This window comes from Nycticebus coucang, chromosome X (genome assembly GCF_027406575.1).
Source record: "Nycticebus coucang isolate mNycCou1 chromosome X, mNycCou1.pri, whole genome shotgun sequence".
Taxonomy (NCBI): domain Eukaryota; kingdom Metazoa; phylum Chordata; class Mammalia; order Primates; family Lorisidae; genus Nycticebus; species Nycticebus coucang.
In genome coordinates this window covers 9666222-9689189 of record NC_069804.1, presented here as the reverse complement: position 1 = coordinate 9689189, position 22968 = coordinate 9666222, and the positions used below count along the sequence as shown (strand labels likewise).

Sequence of the window (22968 nt, the reverse complement as noted above, 5' to 3'; positions counted from 1 at the left end):
GGGTGATTTACAATTAGAACTGCTTTTTTGATGTTTTTGTCTTTAAATACTTTTGCCTGGGAGAGAGCACTTTGTGGCATTAATACCACCTTCTACCCCTTTCTTCCCCCTTCTATCTCTACAGCACAGTTGTCAGCCTAACTTGGATAGGGAAATTCTTTATTGCCTTTTCTATAAATACCTGGTTAGAGAACTTTTGTCTGGGGCTTACCTCTGTGTGTTGATCAGACTGAAAAATTTCTAAGGATCTCGGCTTCTTGGAGGGGGAGGTTTGTATTGAGATTTCGTCAATAATGCGGAGGATGATATTTTTCACAAGCAATGCAGATGTAGATACTTTCAATTCACCTTCATTTTGGAAGCACGTTAGTGGGGCATGAATTTCTAATTAGCTACCCACAGATGGATGTGGTACTAAGTATGCTTGAACTGGATAATACACTTTGAAAGCATTTTAAAGGTCAGTTAACATCCATATTTTCTGAAAAAGTGGTTATATGTACATATGCATGCACATATACATAGTATATATACATTAGTCTGGGTTGTCCTACTGTTGTCTTTTTGGCATGGGAAGCCATTTGAGAATGTGCATGAATGTGTACAAATCAATCCTCAGAATGATGATTAAAGCACACAGCTTAAGCCTGGATCATGATTCATTTCCTCAAGAAAAGACAGACATTTCTGTATAGATAAAAACATATAGTATTTGCACGGAGCATCATATGGTGGAGTGTGTGTGTACATGGGTATATTTGTGTGTGTAGGGGGAGGGCCAATCTGCTGACTTATTAATGTTGACAGCACAATATGCTCATTACTTGCAGGGCACGTGCTGAGTATTGGCCTAAGTATTATGTTTATCAGTGCATGAGTTTAGTATAATGATCACTCAAGCATTTCCAGAAGGGAAAGGTGATGATTGAATGGTCAATGCTTAAGGTTCTCCCAACTTAGGGTCTACAACCATGTTTGACAGTGAGTTGTTTGGGCCTCAGCCGGAATTTTCCCACAGAAAGGATGTTCTTACTGGCAGGCTCCCAGGACCGCCCACAAATCCATTTAACCATAACAGAGCTGACAGCACTGTCAGGGCTGGGGTTGGCTTCCAAGTGGGAAGTCAGCCTAGTATTAATAGCACAGTTCCAGCTGCACTGTGAGTCCAGCAGACTTCTGATGGACCGGCCTGGGAACCAAGGCACTTTTTGGAACATTTATGGGAAATGGACTCTTTGGTGAGAATGGCGGGAAGACACTACTGCCGTGGCACGAGGCCTCTGGCTTGCCATTTCCCCCTTCAACTCTAATCACCACCACTAGTATTCAGCAGGAAGAGACCACGGGGAATCCTAGGGGAATCCTTCTCACCTTCAAGTCTGGGGAGAGCCTGCCCTGTTCCTGGTCTGGCTGTTCCCATGTACAGGATCTTTGTAAGTTGGGTGTTTCTAGGTCAGCTGTATTTAATTATGTGATATGAATGTTTATTCTAATATAGTAACTGTTCATCTGGGGGGAAATATAATAGAATTTAAGATTCATTTTGATTTTAAAAACTTGGTATTCATTTTGACTAATTTCAGCTGAGATTATGCTCTTGTGCTTCTTTAGTGGTTTAAGTCATTATTTTTATGTAAATAAAACAGGCGTGCACACTTGCAGTAAAACATTCCATTTTCTGGTCACAGGAGGAAATGAGCGAAGTGGGTGGTGCAATTTTGTGTGTGTGTGAGAGAGAAAGAAAGAGAGAGAGAGATCTGGACATGACCCAAAGGACAGGTGTGTTGGTTGCACTAAGACATGCTTCAAGGAATTAAGAATTCTGTTTGTATTAAAGGGAAGTCTTTTTCACTAATGTATTTGGGATATTTCAGATCATTTTTTTTTTTGTTTTGGTCAGAAGTATTAGAATTAAAAGATTTTTCTCCTTTGAGAACTCTTTCAACATATAATTTCTTTAAAAAGACTTTTAAAGAATAGATGGCAACAAGTAAATTATTTTCTGCTAATCCCAAGTAAGTGTCTCTGTCACGTAAGTGCTGCTTTAAAGTTATCTTATGGCATGCATATGACTCAAAAGAAAAATAGCCTTTATGTAAGTTGATTTTCTTTTTTTGCCATGATTCCATGAGTTGTCAAATTCATCCTATTTAGGGCAGTAGAAATATGGGAACTTATAAATTAATAACAAATGTAAAGTATAAATGAACTAAATGTATATGAAACCCTACTGGATTCTTAGGTGGTTTCTTGATATTTCTAAACTACACTTCTCTTTTCTAGGATTCTATTTGGGGACATAGTCATAAAAACAAAAGGAAGATTTTAACACAAAATTATCTTTAAAATATTGGGCTTTGTCAGCCTTTTCTAGACATTGGGAAACTCTCTGGAGTTTGAATTGCCAAGGCATGGAAAACTTTTCTTCTAGAATATTTTTAAGGAAAAATTATATTTTATGGTTATGATTGTAAAATCACAACACAGACAATTCACAATACATAATAAGCCTTTATAGGTAAGTCTAGAGTCTCTTTAAAAGATCTTGTTTCTTCACCCAGCCCCATAATTACATACTTGAGGGAGTAAAACTGACCGTACAGGATTTTCAGAGTGGCAGGTTCATTTAGAATCCTTCTTATCCAACTTGTTGTTTTTATAGAAAAGGGAACTGGAGCAAGGCTACTGCTGGTGAGAGCAACAGTGGGAGTGGCCATCACTTTACTGAAGTTCCTGTCGTTCTGGGTTTCCTTACATCATTTCGTTTCATCCTCACAATAAATTTGCAAGGCATGGAGCCATATGCCAATTTTATAGGTGAGAAAACTGAGGTCTGGGAAGTTCTCTATCTGCTCAAAGTCAAGAGGCATTAAGAGGCAGAACAAAAATTCAAATGTATACCCGCTGATTCTGAAGGCCTGGTAGCTTCTGGCCCGGGGAGTATTCCATTGTACCAGGCATATCTCAGGCCTACGTACAGCCCACGATGCAAGAAGCATTCATTTTTTTATAGAGGTTGATTTCTTTTTTTTTTTTTTTTTCTTTTGGCCGGGGCTAGGTTTGAACCCGCCACCTCCAGCATATGGGACCGGCGCCCTACTCCTTGAGCCACAGGCGCCGCCCTAGAGGTTGATTTCTAATATGTCAAGAGCATCTCCATCTAAACAACCACTCTGGTTACTGAAATTGATGGGTAATAGTTAGGAGTATTGGGTCTCCTTACCATTTTACAGCACAAATGGTCATTGCCCTCTTACTTGATTTAATAATATTCTGAAATTTGTCTTCAGTTGATACCCTCTTTTCTCCTTTGGAAAATATATAATTTGAAATGTTTAACTATTTTATTGAGTATTCTCTGAAGAAGAGCCTGCTTCTTTTCCCTCATTCAGTGATTCATTCATTTATGCAATACATATGTATTGAATACTTACCATGTGTAGATGTTGTTCTAGGCTTTGGATATACACCTTTGAACAAACAGACACAAATCTCTGCCCTGGTGTACTTTCTACCTGGAGGGTCAAGGGATGGCTTAATACATAGACAGTAAATAAAGTAAATGATATGGTGATTAATTCACTAGATGCAACAACAAAGAAATATTTTTTAAAAGGAGGAGAAGGAGACAGCAGGAAGATGAGGTAGAGGTTACACAAAAAGGACCTCATGGAAAGGGTGAAATTGGAGAGTGCTTCTTATCACATTATCAGTTCAGTGAAAAATGCTGGTGAAAAATTTTCTTCAGCAAATTCCTTTCCAAAAATATATGACTCCAATCCCTCACCAAAGGTAAAATGCTTATCCTAACTCTGTTTCCATCCTTGTGCTATCTTTTCATCCACCCCTTGTGGAACCCATTGTTATTATACAAACAAACAGGAATACCAGGAGTTATCCATGGATCTGAAGGCAATCTAATTACAGAGCAAGACAAGCTTAGCACCAAGTCTATTTTTCCCAAACATCTGACTTATCAGGGAGGAGACTGAGTCTCAGAAATTTGAACTTCTATATAATCATGTGGCAAAAAAGTTATTTCATTTCCAGCAAATGACACATTGAGCCAGTCTCTGGTGGGCCAGTCTATTCTGCAGAATTCAGGGGACTCAGTGTGGGCCTCACGGGAGATGCTCTTTGGCCTGGAGGTTCAAAGAAGGAACTGATACAGATGGGTACCTCTGATCCCAACACAGTGTTCATTCGCCATCCCATGAACACTGCCTGAGACTTCCTGAGCTGGCCTGGGAACCAAAACCACTATGTATCATGGTTTCTATGGGAAAATGCATGTGGACTTCCAAACATTCCAACTTCATAACAGACTTTCAGAATTGGAGGGGGTGTATAAGTTGTAAAATACCAGCAGAGATCATTTAGAGTCCAGTGAGGTAACTTCTGACTACTAGTCTCTGAGATATTGACCATTTCCTTGAGAGATCAAAATCCCCCTTTAGTCTTGAAGGCAACATCATCTGAGATACAAATGAGTAGTAGTAGTTTCTTCAAAATTGCATGGGAAAAGTTTTCCTCTCTTCACTGTGAAGACAAACTGATGGTCAAAATATTCACCATTTTATCCACAAAATGGCAATTTGTAGAGTGTGCATACCAGCCATTCTATGGAATTTGTCATAGTCGTCTCGGGCCATCAAGATCTTCCAGGGAATTTCATCTCATTTAATCTGTGTGTATTACATTATCTGTGGGCTGAACTTATGTAGTGCTTCCAATGCATGTTGAATGGAGTGAAATGGAAGGAAATATTCTCTCAGCTGTTCCATATGATAGCAAGTATCATTTTCCCATCTCTCTTACATAATGGGAATGCAATGGGCATTTCGGTTCCTATTCTATATCCCTATCATCATCTGCTTAATTGGAATGATATGTTGCATATCTTAAGAACTTTAAACATGTATGAACTTCCTGAGGAAACGTGAACTTGTATTGAACTGTGGTGGATGCTCTACCACAGTTCAAAGGAAATATGATTATGGTTGCTTTGGCAACCATACCTGGGCACTCTCTTTGTTTTAATACTTACTATTTTTCTATCCAGGAGTCCTTTTGGGGAAGTACAAAGATAGAATGTCAGTAAGATCTCATTGTCAATTTATGAGGCTTCTAGGAATGATGCAGTTTTATGAGGCTACAAAAAAAATCTCCTTTTCTTAAAATTTCCCGAAACATGGAAAGTCTAAGCATATGAAATGAACTAAAAATAAGCTATTACTTATGTCAAAACATAAATATCATCTTTAATCCCTATAGAGGTAATTATTTTGAAAGGACTGGAAGAAATTATTACTTTTATATTTCTCTCTAGCACACAACTTCTATTTTTTTTTTATTGTTGGGGATTCATTGAGGGTACAATAAGCCAGGTTACACTGATTGCAATTGTTAGGTAAAGTCCCTCTTGCAATCATGTCTTGCCCCCATAAGGTGTGACACACACCAAGGCCCCACCCCCCTCCCTCCGTCCCTCTTTCTGCTTCCCCCCCCCATAACCTTAATTGTCATTAATTGTCCTCATATCAAAATTGAGTACATAGGATTCATGCTTCTCCATTCTTGTGATGCTTTACTAAGAATAATGTCTTCCACTTCCATCCAGGTTAATACGAAGGATGTAAAGTCTCCATTTTTTTTAATAGCTGAATAGTATTCCATGGTATACATATACCACAGCTTGTAAATCCATTCCTGGGTTGGTGGGCATTTAGGCTGTTTCCACATTTTGGCGATTGTATTCCTGTACTGCAGAAATTATTCCAAAAAATTGAGGAAGAGGGAATCTTTCCCAACACATTCTATGAAGCAAACATCAACCTGATACCAAAACCAGGAAAAGACCCAAACAAAAAGGAGAATTTCAGACCAATCTCACTCATGAATATAGATGCAAAAATTCTCAACAAAATCCTAACCAATAGATTATAGCTTATCATCAAAAAAGTCATTCATCATGATCAAGTAGGCTTCATCCCAGGGATGCAAGGCTGGTTTAACAGACGTAAGTCCATAAACATTATCCACCATATTAACAGAGGCAAAAATAAGGATCACATGATCCTCTCAATAGATGCAGAAAAAGCATTTGATAAAATCCAGCATCCTTTTCTAATTAGAACACTGAAGAGTACAGGCATAGGTGGCACATTTCTAAAACTGATTGAAGCTATCTATGACAAACCCACAGCCAATATTTTACTGAATGGAGTAAAACTGAAAGCTTTTCCTCTTAGAACTGGAACCAGACAAGGTTGTCCTCTGTCACCTTTACTATTCAACATAGTGCTGGAAGTTCTAGCCAATACAATTAGGCAAGACAAGGAAATAAAGGGAATCCAAATGGGAGCAGAGGAGGTCAAACTCTCGCTCTTTGCTGATGACATGATCTTATACTTAGAGAACCCCAAAGACTCAACCACAAGACTCCTAGAAGTCATCAAAAAATACAGTAATGTTTCAGGATATAAAATCAATGTCCACAAGTCAGTAGCCTTTGTATACACCAATAACAGTCAAGATGAGAAGCTAATTAAGGACACAACTCCCTTCACCATAGTTTCAAAGAAAATGAAATACCTAGGAATATACCTAACGAAGGAGGTGAAGGACCTCTATAAAGAAAACTATGAAATCCTCAGAAAGGAAATAGCAGAGGATATTAACAAATGGAAGAACATACCATGCTCATGGATGGGAAGAATCAACATTGTTAAAATGTCTATACTTCCCAAAGCAATCTACCTATTCAATGCCATTCCTATCAAAATACCAACATCGTACTTTCAAGATTTGGAAAAAATGATTCTGCATTTTGTATGGAACCGGAAAAAACCCCATATAGCTAAGGCAGTTCTTAGTTACAAAAATAAAGCTGGGGGCATCAGCATACCAGATTTTAGTCTGTACTACAAAGCCATAGTGCTCAAGACAGCATGGTACTGGCACAAAAACAGAGACATAGACACTTGGAATCGAATTGAAAACCAAGAAATGAAACTAACATCTTACAACCACCTAATCTTCCATAAACCAAACAAGAACGTACCTTGGGGGAAAGACTCCCTATTCAATAAATGGTGTTGGGAGAACTGGATGTCTACATGTAAAAGACTGAAACTGGACCCACACCTTTCCCCACTCACAAAAATTGATTCAAGATGGATAAAAGACTTAAATTGAAGGCATGAAACAATAAAAATCCTCCAAGAAAGCATAGGAAAAACACTGGAAGATATTGGCCTGGGGAAAGACTTCATGAAGAAGACTGCCATGGCAATTGCAACAACAACAAAAATAAACAAATGGGACTTCATTAAACTGAAAAGCTTCTGTACAGCTAAGGAGACAATAACCAAAGCAAAGAGACAACCTACACAATGGGAAAGGATATTTGCATAGTTTGAATCAGACAAAAGCTTGATAACTAGGATCTATAGAGAACTCAAATTAATCCACATGAAAAAAGCCAACAATCCCATATATCAATGGGCAAGAGACATGAATAGAACTTTCTCTAAAGATGACAGACGAATGGCTAACAAACACATGAAAAAATGTTCATCATCTCTATATATTAGAGAAATGCAAATCAAAACAACCCTGAGATATCATCTAACCCCAGTGAGAATGGCCCACATCACAAAATCTCAAAACTGCAGATGCTGGCATGGATGTGGAGAGAAGGGAACACTTTTACACTGCTGGTGGGACTGCAAACTAGTACAACCTTTCTGGAAGGAAGTATGGAGAAACCTCAAAGCACTTAAGCTAGACCTCCCATTTGATCCTGCAATCCCATTACTGGGCATCTACCCAGAAGGAAAAAAATCCTTTTATCATAAGGACACTTGTACTAGACTGTTTATTACAACTTCTATTTTTATATAAAATGGAATCATTCTTTCCAATCAATTTCCATTAGCATTTTTCTTGTAATGCAGTTATTCAACTGAAAATAGCTATATAAATAAAATAGTTTTATTCTAGCAAATGGTCAGGTTGAGAGACTGTGAAATACTGTTATTTTAACAATGTGTTGAATTACTAATTATCAACACATTCTCTGTTCAGCCTCCTTTGTAGACCATACCACTTTTTTAGGAGAAATGGTGATAATATTTGAGTCTTTATATAACCATTTTTTGTATTAAAGGAAAAATATAGTATAAATGTATACTACTACATAACTATAATACAAGAAGTCATTGAGAAATATTTCACTTTGGCCAGGTGGTAAATGTTTTAGGCTTTGAGAGCTATACAGATTTTGTCACAAATATGTGAGTCTAATGTTGTAGCTGAAAGCAGCCATGGGCAATACATAAGGAGTGAACCCAACTATGTTAATGCTATATTTAGTGAAACCGACAGTGGACTGGATTTGGCCCACAGGCTATAGTTTGCCAACTTCTACTTTAGGAGAAAAATTGTTTTGAAATTTTTATCTGTCCACATCCCACATGGGAGTGTAGTGCTACAGGCAAATTGATTGTTTTAAGTTGGGAGTAGGTGCATATGCCTATAGTCCCAGCTACTCAGAGGCTGAGGTGTGTGGATTGTTTGAATGCAGCCTGATTAATAAAGCAAGATCCTGTCTCAAAAAAAAATTAAAAAGATATGCCTAAAAGGATATCCTCTCACACTGCTTTTTGTGTAAATATGCCAGCTTCTACCATATTGGTTTCGATTAGAGAGGATTGTAGGGGTCACAAACTTTTGTGACGTACGAGAAGGTAGAAACAGATATTCCATAATAAGTTGCTTAGTTAAAAAGCTGGTAGAATATATGAAAACCAAGATTTCCTTACCCTCAGGCCGAGTTAGAACTACTCTTGAATGTGAAAGGCCTAAAGTGCCCTCCCTGCATAAGCAGTCAATCTAAACTGAAGCAGACACTGTGCAGTGGAGTCCCCTGGCCCCAGCTAGCCTCTCCATCCCCTTGGGGTCTCTAGTCACCTGGCACCAAACCAGAATGTGCTTTCTTTTCTATTTGGAGTATTCACTGATTCAATCTGATTTTAATATCCTCTTTTAGTTTTAAGCATATATTTCAGAGAGATATAGAGAACAACTAGAATGAAAATCTATGTATTTGTCACTCAGATTTAATAACTGTTAACATTTGATTTTTTTGCTTCAGGTATTTTTATTGTTCTTTTAAAAGAAAGAATACATTGCAGCTACAATTGAAGCATTTACCAGACTTTGATACATTATATTTTTACCCATTCTAACAATTGATAAAGAGGCTATTTTCAGAGGAATCTGAATTCTTTCTTACCTATTAAAATGAGTTGTTGAGAGCCTAGAGTATGATAAAGATTATATATTTTATTTTATATATTCAAAGCATCATTGATTCATAGTATGATAGATATGATCCAATTTGTCTGATCCAATACTGTCCATCAAGAACTAAATAATACCAGAAGTTTACTCCTAAGAGAGAGTTTAACAATGCTCTTTATCTATTCCCTATTAGAAATGGTGTGTTTATCTATAAGATGGTGAGTATAAAATCATCCTAATTCATAATAAAGAGCTGGATACAGTTTTTCATTTCCAAGAAAACTTTAAAAAATGCATTCTATTTTAACATAGTTACTGCTTTGTGGTGCAAATGCTTTCACAAACATTCTTTCATTCCATCCTATGTGATGGTTAGAACAGATGGCATTATGCCCATCTCCCAGATAAGTACATGAAGGCACTAGAATGTGAGTGCAATGTTTGTTGAACCTGGCTGCACCTTAGCTCCACCTACTGAACTTTGAAAATGTACCAATCCTGAGCCCTTAGAGATTTGATACAACCAGTCTGGGATGGACCTTGGGCATGAGTGTTTTTAATTGATTCCACTATGCTGGCAAGGTTGAGAACCCTCAGTGAACCAGTGGAACTGGTTCAACTCATTTAACCCTGTGGTTCTTAACTAGGAACTATTTGCCCCCCAGGGTACATTTGAGAATGGGACATTTGGAGGTTTTTCCCCTGCATTATTATTGTTTTTCTTTATCTGTTATTTTAAAATTCCAATCTTTTGTTTAATTTCAGATTAACATAAAGGTACAAATGATTAGGTTACATTGTTTACACTAGAGAAAAAAACGTAACTACATTCAAGTGGGGGGGAAGGAGAGACAAGGAAGGAGAAGGGAAGAGGGAGATGGTTTGGTGAGTTCAACTACAACTTGGACTTTACCTGACAATGAGACATTTTTGATTGTCACAATTGAGAAGGAGGCCTCCCCTGGCACCTAGTGGATAGAAGCCAGGGATGTTGCCAATCCTAAAGCATCCCTCCAACATAGAATTATCTGGCCCCAAAGGTCGATAATGCTGATGTTGAGAAACCCCGATTTTAAGCTGTAAATGCTAGACTAAGGTCTCTCTGACTCTAAGTTGTTGTGTTTTCTTGGTCTCAAGTTGCTAGGTTATTCAAATTAGTCATCCTCTTATTACTGCCACCAATAAAATGTATTTTAAGTAGGTTGCTCTTCAAAACTAAAATGTTTACAATGGCTTTTTAGTTTATCAGGAACCAGGCGACCTTGTGTCATAACCACAGGAGGAGAGGCAGAAATCCTCATATTAAACATTTTCCAATGACTTTTGTCAGAAAACAGATAAAAAACCAACACAACATCAAAAAAAGAGAAAATAGCTATTTCTCATCTTAAGCATATGCACGATCCAAATAAGAAATGTGTATTAAATAATAAAGTTTTCAAACTTGAGAGTTTATTGAAATCACCTAGAGGGTTTATTAAATGCTAACTGCTGGTTCCACTTCCACATTCTGGTCCATGGATCTGGGGTGGATTTCAAGCAGTTGCATTTCCACAAGTTTCCAGCTGACACTTCTAGCCTGGGGACCAGACTTTGACAACAACTGAATTGGGGACCAGACTTTGACAACAACTGAATTGTAAAAAAAAAAAAAAAAAAGTTTCTATATTAGCTTTTTTTTTTGGCAGTTTTTAACTGGGGCTGCGTTTGAACCTGCCACCTCCAGCATATGGGGCTGGCCGGTGCCCTACTCCTTTGAGACACAGGTGCTGCCCTATATTAGCTTTTCAAATGAATATTAACAGGGAGGGGGGAGCATCTGTTAAAGCTACAAGTTAATATTGCTAAATATGCAAAATTCACTTCGTTGTTGTATACAAATAATATACTATTTCATCAAGAAGAAGTACCAAGTACCTTCTAGTTCTCCAGTTATAATCAGGAGAATTTTATGAAATTAAACCTTTTGCTCCCACTTCTAAGAGCAACAAGAGCTAGATATGGTAAGCATTGTGTAAGAATGCACAACTCTTCACCTGATCAGAAATTTCTCAGAAATTCCCTGAGACATTTTTAAATATGTCTAGTGAATAAGAAAGTAGATATTTTCTGAGATTCCTAATACATATCCTTCAAATTTTAAGTAGATGCTTAAATAAAAAATGTTTGAACCAAATTCCCCTAGCTTTGGATATATTAACATATGCGCATGGAAAGGTGGATGGGATATCCTCTCTATAAAACACCGAATCTTATTTTCTTAACTAATTGGAATATTGGCAGAGGTGGCTAAATAATGTTACATTCAAGTATGGAATCTGAAGCCCATTTCAGACATTTCAAGAATAAGTCAATGATTCACCCAGTCTGGGAATCAGCCAAAGGAGCTTGACAGATAGCAGTGATTGAGATTGCCTTTTGTAAGAGGCATTTCCACAGTGCTGGGGCTCTCATTTACTTGTCATCTAGTAGAAAGAAAGTGCTTACGTCTGTGGAAAAAAATGCTCAAAGATAATAAAAATATTAAGAATACACATTTTCTCAATTTAGGTTGACATTTTCTAAGCTGGTATAAAGTTAGATATTATAGCATATTTGGTAGGTATGCTATAATATCTGAGGTAGCAGAATTAAAGACTACCTGTCCCTTATTTTCTGCAAGTGCTCATAGAAACTAGAATATGCCCTTTTCTCTGCCTCTTAGCTGTTTTCTGAATCCCTTTATAGTAAACATTTTATTTCTTTCTAAAATGTGACACAATTCTTAGTAGATACCAAGTCATAATTATGCTTTCACTGAATTTACTTAAATGGGTATATGAGAAGTCCATGAATTTCTATATTTTATGAATTTCAAATCACACATTTTATTCCCATTTAAAGTTAGAATCCTTCTAAAGAGAACTTTAAAAGGATCCAGACTATACTGTCTAATGTGCAGACTTTTAATTGTGAGCTTGGAATTGAGAAGAGTAAAAAACAAACAAAAATAAAACCAAACCAAACAAAAACTATTGGAAAATTTTCTAAGATCTAAGTTTTTCTGTTTTGATGGTATGTGGTGCAGTCAATAATATGATTCCCAAAAGCAAACTAAATAACCCTGCACTATAAAATATCATATAAAATTTAAACTGTTAAGAAAATCTAGGGATTAAAAAAATGTATCTATTAGCATCGGTCTACTGTGTGTTTTTAAGAGCAAGCTGGGATGTTGCTATGGCATTACTTATGCGTGCATGGCAACAGAGTGAACTCAGTGATTCAGCTTGATAAAAGAGGAAATTAGCTCACCATTTCCCTTTTCCCAAATCAGAGTCAGATATCCAAATATTTCATTTTGAATTGGTATATCCATCAACATGTTCTAATGGATGAAAGTCAGTGGTGGAGGCGGGTGGGGGAAATTCATTTGTCATGGGCTTACTTTAGAGAATGCAAATTATGTCTAAAGAATCTATTCGTATCTCTTCATCCTCCTTTCCCCCTGATAGGATGGTGTTTCTCAGTGGCATCTGTTGAGCGAATATACAATGATGAGTAATAATTTGGCAAAAGAAAACAATCTATCAGCCCATATAACTTTGTTCTAATGCAAGTGGATCGTCATACATTTTGAGAAAGAAACATTGTTTGGCTGTGAAACCATAATTCCCTGTGTGTAACAGCCCTCCCGGGAAGGGGTAGATTTTGCCAGCATAAGATGTGAGGTTAGTCATTATCAACTGCACAAAGCTAGAGGTCAGCCGTGGGTGTACATGTGGGTGGCACCATTATGAAATCAACCCACAGCCACTGCACCGCTGGGCTCACCCAACACAAACAGAGCCAAATGTCACAAATAAATGTTGACATTTTATCACATGAGTATTTTAAATATTATTTTACCACTGTATCTTTTCTTATATTGTTTATCTTTCACATCTTTATTTTGCTTCCGGTTCCCTTTCTTTAAACTGATAAATGAGAAATGGGGAAGTATGGTTTGAGTCAGTACTTGACCATGAACACAGGAAGTTAACAGACCCCCACACACACCCCAAAAGAAAAAGAGCTCCAGACCTGTGAACCTTGGATTCTTAGATTTGTTCTGTGTTAACATGGGTTTTAAAATCATAATTTTATTAATGTATTTTTTAATTTACATGGAGTAAAATTTACCTTTTGGGGAGTACCGTTTTATGAGTTTTGACAAACATGTAAAGTCAAGTAACCATCACCAGGATTGAACTATAGTAGTGCTCTATTATATTCTCTCTCCACTGCCACCAAATTCCCTCATGCTGCTGCACCTTTCACCTGCACACCCTGGCAACCAATGACTGGTCATAACTGCACTAATTTGACTGTCTTTCTCCACTCCATTCACTCTCTATTCATTCATACAACAACCATTTATGGAGAATATACTATGTGGTGGCTCTGTTTTAGGGGCTGAGCATAAAATGGTGAATAAGACTGAGAGAATTTTCCATCTAGAAACATAATAAACAATAAATCAATAACTCCAAATTGTAGTAAATGCAGTGTAAAGAATAGAAAGATTTCTATGATAACAGATACCAGACGGTGAAAATCTGTTTTAGATATTGTTAGAGAAGGTTGCTCTGAGAAAGCAGCATTTAATCTGAGGACCAGAGGATGAGAAAGAGCTAGCTGTGTGAAGTAGGCAAGGGATGAGACACCTGGTGCAATCACTGCAGGCAGAGAGAACAGCTTGCAAAAAAGGGAGTCAGGAATTTAGTGAGAGAAAGGAGCAATGGCATGAGGCGCTGTAGACAATAGGCAGAGACTAGCAAGGGGTGAGTACTCCATTTTGTTGCAGTGCGAAAGCATTAAACTGAGATAGGTCTTTAATTGGGATTGTGTGATTGACATTTTGGGTTCTGCATAGAAAATTTGTTGTAGATAATCAAGAATGGATGCAGAGGGCCATTTGGACTGTAGCAATTGTCCAGTTCAGATGACTGCTCATGGAAGTCTGGACTTGAGCAATAGCTGTAGAAGTGGAAAGGGATGGATTTCAAATATATTTCGGTGGTATAAGCGAAAGGACTAAGCATTTGTCTGGACATAGAAAGGGGGCTGGAGAAGGAAAAAGCGGAATCAAATGTGACTCCCACATTCTTGCTCCACCAACTGGTTAGGTGATGCTATTTACTGATGTGAATAAAATATTGCAAGAGAAACCAGATTATGTGGGAGAAAGATAATCAAAATTCTGGATTTTTGGATAGGCTGAAAATAAAAGAACCCTGTTATAAATCCATGTGGAGATGTGAAACCCCTAGATGGACATATGCATTTAGAATTTAGAGGAGAGCTTGGAGCTGGCAAGGGAAATTTATGTCAACATTGACTTTCAATTATTCTTTATATCATTAATATATAATTAAAACATATTTATTGTCAATATATTTTTATGGAATAACATTAACCCAGTATTAATCTATATTATTAATATTTACAATTTATCACTAATGTTTCTTGAGAGCCCACTCTGAGGGAATCGTAGTGAGGAAATGAGGATGGGTGGTAAGTGCAAGCCTACGTGATCTGAGGCAGGCTGGCAGGAGAGGGAGGATTTCATTAAACACTCACACAGACATATGTAGAGTTAAACTGGCCTAAGTTTCACAAAGAAGAGGGCTCTATAAGGGGCCACAGTAGGGAGTTTGGACTTAGCCTGGGTGGAGGTGGAGGTTGGGAGGGCTTTTTGAGCACTAGAAAATAAAGGAACGGGAAAGGGCATGAGGACAAGAAAAGGACATACATGAAAGGTGTTGTGACAAAAGACTAGAATTTCTTTGTAGTCTAAAAGTCCCAGAGTGCAGCCCAGGAGCATCCATTTTCACAAGCACTTGTAGTGATCAATTCCTTCAACAAATATTTATTGAGTGCCCAAAGTATGCCTAAGACTCTTCCAGGTTCCAAAATTCAGCAATTCATGTGCAAAGCTTTCTTCCCTCCTAGAGCTTGTTTCTGATGGGGCTCATTCAAGAGGTTCACAGATCCCAGGCACATCCTGAGAAGGGTTGACTAAGAGATGTTGGCCTGAAATGGAGCAGTGAGGAACACCAGCATCTAGATCTTTAAGTGAGGAAGAGTGGCAGCAAAGGACATAGAGCAAGTGCCTAGAGAAGGAGGTAAGGAAAGGAGTGCACATAGCAAAAGGTAGGGGAGAAAACTAATTAGAGATGTCCACATGGATGGCCAGCTAGATTTAATGGTGCTGAGAGGTCAGGTAGAATAAAAACAAAACAACCCCACCTTGAGCTTCACAACATGGCAAAATTGGTGATTTTGACCAAAGCAGTTTTATCTGAGTAGTGGAAGTAGAAAACAGGTTGCATTGTGTTAAAAAGTGACTGGGAAGTTAAAAATCCTAAAGGGAGAAGATACTGGCAATGAGAAGTGCAAAATTGCTGATGACTCTGGGGCAATTTGCCTTCAGTTTGAGACTTTGTTATTGTCTTGTGGCAGCAGTGAGGTTAATTAACTTCTTTTAGCCTAATGTGTCCATTTAAAAGGAGGAAGGTGATAACACACTGTAAGACTGAGATTGCTGAGGGTGCCATGGGAAACAATGGATGCTCACTAAAAGTAATGGCTTGCTTTTGTAGCATTTTAAATTTACCAATCAGACTAGACCTGATATAAAATTCTTGGTAATTATCTTATTAAATGCCAAGTACAAATGAAAGTAAGATCAGAATGATTATTATTAACTGACTTCAACGGAGGAAATAGAATAGATCAAGCAACTTGCTCCAGTCATACTGCTAATAAGCTGTGGCCCCTGTAGCTTTTGAATCTACACCTTCTTTGGTTTGGATATGGTTGGTTTGTCCCCACCAAATCTTACATTGAAATTTGCCCCCCCAGTGTGGTGGTGCTGAGAGGGTGGGGCCTAGAGGGAGGTATTTGGGTCATGGGGATGGATCCCTCATGAATGGCTGGGTGCCATTCTCATAGTAGTGGGTTCTCCCTCTTGTGACACTGATCAGTTCTCAGGGGAGTGGATTAGTTAGAAAGCCGAGATGCTCCTTGGGTTTGGCCCCTCCTTGCATGTGCCTGCTTCCCCTTTGACTTCCTCTGACATATTTTTTAGTTTTTTTTTTGCAGTTTTGGCCAGGGCCGGTCTTGAACCCGCTACCTCCGGTATATGGGGTCAGTGCCCTACTCCTTGAGCCACAGGTGCCACCCGCCTCTGACATGTTTTAATGCAGCACAAAAGCCCTTCCCAGAAGCCAAACAGATGCCAGTGCCATGCCTCTTGTACAGCCTGCAGAGCTATAGGCCAAATAAACTTCTTTATAAACTACCCAGCCTCAGGTATCCCGTTATAGCAACACAAAATGGACTAAGACAACATCCTTAGATTTGGTTCTATGCTAGGTTTGCTGCCCTTGGTCTTATAACTTTATTCCTTTACAGAATTGTAATCTGCTCAAGTAGAGACTATTTGTCTACTTTGCACCCTACCCCACATATACACATATTGCATTTAGCCTAGTGCCTGGCACAAGCAAACTTTTTGGTTGTGAATACTGTTGATAGGAAAGTCCTCACCCTGGTTTTACCTTCTTAGGCTGTTCTAGTTTCTGAACCTCCAGTTTATATTCGGGAGAAATGCTTTGGAGGTCAGAGCCCCACACTAATTCATGTCCACATATCAGCAGTGGATAAAATGCAACACACAGAGTGAGAGGTGGAGAAAGCTCTTAAACATGATAGTACATAGAAATGATAGAATGTTGGCAGAAAATTAATATGTGTGTTTCTTATTTTACTGTGAAATTAATACCCTACGAGGAACAAATAAAACTGATCATTGCTAGGTGTCATATTTTATGTACTGTATATGCTACATAGAGAGTATGTGATGATATACAATGCAAAAATGTATATATAATGTATATAATGTAATTGTATTTTTACATAATGTGTGTCTAAATCTGTATGTATCCACCCTGCTGCAGTTTTTTCCTTGCAAAGGAAATACTTGGACTATCAGAGAGTATCAGTGGGAAGATTCTCAGGAGGGCCAGAAATTGGGAACCACTCTCAGAACCCATTAAAAAACTTGGGGACAATTGGGCTCTAGGAGTCTTGTGGAAACATTGAAAGCTATCTCTTACCTCTTGAAGGAAAGGACTGTCAAAGGCACAGAAGACTTAGTACACATCTCCCTGGAGTCTCACTTACCAACTCAGAGGAGTTACCTATGACAGTTATGGGGGGAAGTCCTGGAACCTCACTTACCGACTCAGAGGAATTACCTAGGACAGTTATGGGGGGATGTGCTGGGATCTTGCCTGGTTGCAGTGGTCCCTGCAGTGGCAAGAGTGGCTTTCAGAAGCTGTGCATCCTGGTCATCTCTAGAACCCAGACGAATGTAGCCCTGGAACTGGAGGAAGAAAATGAAAACAGACCATCCCCAGATTTTTTTCCCAAGTCTCTTGGGTTGAAAAATTTGAAATTGCCATTTTTATAGATCTAAAATGGTCAAACAGTAACCACTTCATGTGGTTCAACCAAAAAGTACAATCCTGCTACTGCAGAGGTGTGATGTTGGAAGACCTGCTTGTTAGTTTCAAGTTTGACCAGTTGGTAGAAGTCTGGGGCTATGTATTAAAACCTCTTGATTTTGTGAGCCAGAGCAAAGGCATTCTTTTTCCTGTGTCTATTTGAATAGTATGTTGGATGAGAGAGTGCCAGCATCATCTATTTATTACCTTCCATTCTCTGTCACTATGTGCAAAGAAAGGAAAAGATCTTTAAAGCTGGGGTGATTGTCTAGACAGTCCTAAAATAGCTGCTCCCAGGTGCAAAGGAAGCCATAAAATGCAGACAAAGCATGAGGCTCCTTTGCCAAAAATACAGTGTGTTTGAACTCTCATAGGCTCCCTGTAAATTCTCAGAGAGAAAATGGCCAGAAGACTAACTTCTGATAATTACAATCATTAGTTATTTTAAATCACCACCACATACTTCACACAGAGGCACTCTCTGCACACTAAATTATATCTTAATTTTTTTGGGATAATTATTTGGATGATTCAGAGCTTAAATAGTCCAGGCTGAACTATTTAGCTACTGAAATACCTGTGCAAGCTTTTAATTTAAAATATATAGAAAATTGACTTCATTTTTCACTCCCTCGTGGAGGTCTTATAATAAAAAGCAAGGTCATTTATGTAATTCCCCATCAGGTTGTAGTATATAAACTGCTGCAGTTAACAAAATTGAATTGAGTCAAGAATGCATTTTTGGTTAAACAAACTGTGGTATGACCATACTATAGAATAGGATTCATGAATAAAAAGGAATGAACTACTAATATACTTGACAATTTGGATGGATTTCAAGGGAATTATGCTGAGTGAATAAAGCCTGTCAAAGATGGATACATGCTGTAAGGTTCCATTCATATATTATTCTTGAAATGACAAAATTATAGTGATGTAAAACAGATTAGTGGTTGCCAGATTTAAGAAGAAAGTGAGCTGAGAGAGTGGTGAGAGTAACTATAAGGGGTAGGATGAAGAGTCTTTGTGACAACGGAACTGTTCAGTGGCAATGGAACTGTTCAGTGTCTTGACTGTTGTGGTATCATCACAACAAATATGCACATGTGCTAAAGTCACATAGAACGAAATACACATACATTCCCACACAAATGAATACATATGATATTGGTAAAATCTGAATTAGGTAGTTGGACCCTATCAATTTTAGTTTCCTAGCTGTGACATTATACTACATTTATTGGAGACATTACCATTTGAGGAGGCCAGGAGAAGAATATAAGAGATGTCTCTATTATTTCTTACAGCTGAATGTGAATGTACAGTTATTATCAAAACATCATTAAAAAGATTAGCTTAAAAATGCATTTTCTAAGTATTTTTGAAGTTGGAAGACGTTCAAGACATCTTGGAACAGACCCTCTTTGATGTATTCATTCCAGCAAGAATAGGGATGGGGGAAGTGTCTGGTATTGCCAGCAAGATGAACTGCAGGGATCAGCAGTGATTGGGCTTTCTGCTGTCCATGCCCCATGGGCCTGCACTGTGGACAAGAGAATGCATATATCTATAAGAACATTTTCATTTGCTTTGTGTTTGCATCAGGAAAATGTTGCAAATGAAAGTGAATGTGTCTATACTTCTCTAAGATTCATCAGCACTCAACATCTGGAGCAAAACAAAGGAAGGCACAAAAGGAGCTTGGATAATGCCTTTGGAGAAGGCATATTTCTAAAAGATGGATCTAAGAGGAGCTTATTCATGAAAATTGTATGGAAAATATAGCAGCAAAAAGGTCACTAAATGGAACCAATAGATCTAGTTCTTGTGAGAACCAGCCTTGATCTCAGCCTTTAAAATTCAATAAAGGAATGGAAATTAATATATTAGCGTGAGAAGGTAAGCGTATCTTGCACTGAGGTATTTTGCTTTCCTTGGCTTAGCAACACACTCAATTTTGTTCATCACTTATACATAGCTTCATAGCTTTAGTTTTAAAGTAAATATAGCCAGTTACATTTGTCCAGGGATGTCCAACCAACAAATAGTTATCAGTTATCTTACCCATGACAATGTAGAATGAAGTGAGATGCCAAAATTAGGCCAAGAGAGCCTCTTTGTGATGACCTCAGATCCCCAAAACTAATAAGGTGAAGAATAATTTATACTAAATCAGTAACACATAAAAAACATCTGAATTCACATGGAATTTTGTTAGTGGGACTGACTAAATACTTCCCCTCTGCAGTTCTCAGCCTTGTGTTTATTCTGCCTGTGTTCTAAATGTCATACATACTGGACACTATTCTAAGAGCCTTACAAATATTAGTTATTTTAATCCTCAAAGCAACCTAGTTTATTTTCAGTTCATAAATGAGAAAACTGAGGCACAGAAAGTCTAACTTGCCAAAAGACTTCTGGGGCTTCATCTCCAATACCCATCTCTATGATCAAGCCATTACTACTGGTTTAGCTGGAGCCCTAAGGCAGGCATGATTGATGAAGCTAATCAGAAAGCAAAGGGGCTGGTTCCATCTGATATGCTGATACTGGTAGCACGCTTCATTCCTTCATTAGATTCTTTCATCAAGTGCTCTTTAAATGACAACCATGTTCAAAGCATGGTGACAGATGATGCAAACACAACATGACTTAGGGCTTCAAGGAATTTATATGGTATCAGGGAGATGAGACTTGTATGTATATAAGTCTTTAGGATGAAAAACCCTTGGAGCCAAATGTCCTGGCAGTGGCCCAGACTAAATATCTAGGGCAGAGCAGACTAAGGAGTGACTGTCTCCAACTGGGGGAAAGACATGAGCATCATGGAAGTCAGCCTAGAAGAGGTAGCATTTGAGTGGATCTCCAGGAGAGGCAAAGTGTTGATATGTGGGAGGAAATTTCAGCTGGTTGGTCCGTTAGGGTCACATTCCTGAAATAGAGTGTATACTCTTGGGTGGAAGACTAGAGCAGTGGAGAACAGAGGAGGAGATGAGGGGAGGAAGGGAAAGTCTAAAGAAAATGAGGCATACACTAGGAAGTAGGTTGGGACCAGCCCATGAGGGCAGTAAGAAGCCTTAAAGAGTTGCTGGTTGTTCTTGTCCATTGGGGGAATTGCAGATAGTTGATAAGCAGCAGAATGACATCAAGAGACATCTGTTTTGGAACTATCACTCTGCTGGCAGTTAACAGGAGAGATTAGAGAAGGGGAGTGTTCAAGTAAGGAGATCAGCCTATTTACATGAGTCTATGCAGTAAAACCTATGAGGATTTCATCAAAAAGTTAAGCCTAGAATTACCATATGAGCTGCAATGCCACTCCTCTCCTAGGTACATATTCTAAAAAAGCAATTCCACTCCTAGGTATATGTTTCAACTAATTTTAAAACAGGCATGAATAAAAAATGCTTCTACTTGGATGTTGATAGCAGCCCTATTCACAAGCAAAAAAGTGAAAACAACCCAAATGTTCTTCAGCAGACAAATGGCTAAACCAAATGTGAGCTAGCCATACAATGGAAGAGTACTTGACCATAAAAGATGATATAACACGGATGGACCCCAAAAACCTACTAAGTAAAAGAAACAAGACATGAAAGGCCACATATCATATAATTCCATTTATAGGAAATACTCAGAACAGGCAAATTCATAGAAACAGAAAGTAGATTAGTGATTTCCAGGGGCTGGGAGGAAGGAGAGGGGAGAGAGACTGCTTAATGAGTATGGGATTTTCTTTGGGGATGATAGAAATGCTTTGAAATCAGATAGAGGGGTAATTGCACAACACTGTGAATGACTTAAATTCCACTGAATTGTACACTTTAAAATGATTAGTTTTATGTTGCATGAATTTCACCTTAATTAAAATTAAGAAATAGCCTGTGTGGGACTGATCTGAGGCCAGGCCATGAGAATAGAGAAGAATGAGAGGAAGAGGGATTTTGAAGCTTTCAGGTTGAGTGCCGAGGTGGTGACACCATTCACCCAGTGGGTGACTCCAAATGATTAGGTAAATCTATTCTGTTCATTTTGGCTCTGCCACTTTCTTGCTGTGGGTCTGCGAGTAAATTTCTTCACCTTTCTATCTGCAAACTGAGAACAAGGATGTCGCTGTGATGATTAAATGAGTGAGTATATCATAGTTCAGAACCCTATGCCTGGCACACAGGAGGCCCTCAATATTTGTGGCATGTGTGAAAGATCACGTTTATCTGGTTGTCAAGGTCAGAACTTCCTCTGCAGAGATGCCACTGTAATAGTTGCTATATTTTCAGGTGTTTCAAGACCCATGAGTAGCTCATTAACCCTTAAGGAATGTGGTGGATTCTCTTAGAATTTTTTTTATTATATGTTGACAAATTATGGTTGTATGTTTTTATGGGGTACAAAGTGTTGTTATGATTTTTGAATATAAATATGGAATGATTAAATTAAGCTAATGAACATAGCCATTACCTCAAATATTTAACATTTTTTTGTGATGAGAATATTTGAAATTTACTCTCACAGTAATTGTGAAATGTACAGTACTCGCTTACAATCTATATTCAATGTGCTATGGAATAGATAGAAAGAAAAAAATCAGACTTCTCTTTTCTAACTGAGGCTGTGTACTCTAACTATCATCTTTCTCCCCATTGCTGCCATCTCCCCACCTAATCCACATGATGGAGCAACCTGTGATTTGCTTAGAGCAGCAGCTGGCACTTAGTAAGTGCTAACAGTTGTTAGCTTTTGTTGTTGTGGATGTGATTATTGTTATTATACAATGGAAGCCTGAATCTTCTTATGAATGTCCAATCAATCATGCTCCAAATAATATTTCACTCAGTGACAGACCATGTAGACAACAGTGGTCCAATAACATTATACAATGTAATGCCATATTTTTACTGTACCTGTATTCTATGTTTAGATATGTTTAGATACATGCACACAAGTACTCACCATTATGTTACAGTTGCCTACAATATTAAGTATAGAAACATGCTTGTAGCCCAGGAGCAGTAGGCCAGATCACACAGCCCTAGGTTTGTGTTGAAGTGATTCTAGGATCTTCACTCAGTGGTCCATTAAGTCACCGGGACACCCTTCTGTATCATAGCTATCTCTCCCTCCCAGGATAATA

The 22968-nt window shown here is 38.2% G+C and overlaps 1 protein-coding gene across 5 annotated transcripts in view; it reads left to right on the top strand.

The window, feature by feature from the left end:
• ARHGAP6 (Rho GTPase activating protein 6) overlaps window positions 1–22968 on the top strand; it is a 496950-nt gene that overhangs the window by 303661 nt on the left and 170321 nt on the right. Inside the window, exon 1 of one of the 5 annotated variants that reach the window (XM_053580494.1) lies at window positions 1309–1433. The exons of the other annotated variants lie outside the window; for them this stretch is intronic. Coding sequence (XP_053436469.1) covers window positions 1419–1433 — 15 coding nt within the window. The 5' untranslated portion in view covers window positions 1309–1418. Of the gene's footprint in view, window positions 1–1308; window positions 1434–22968 lie in introns of those variants that run through there. 5 annotated transcript variants of the gene reach the window in all.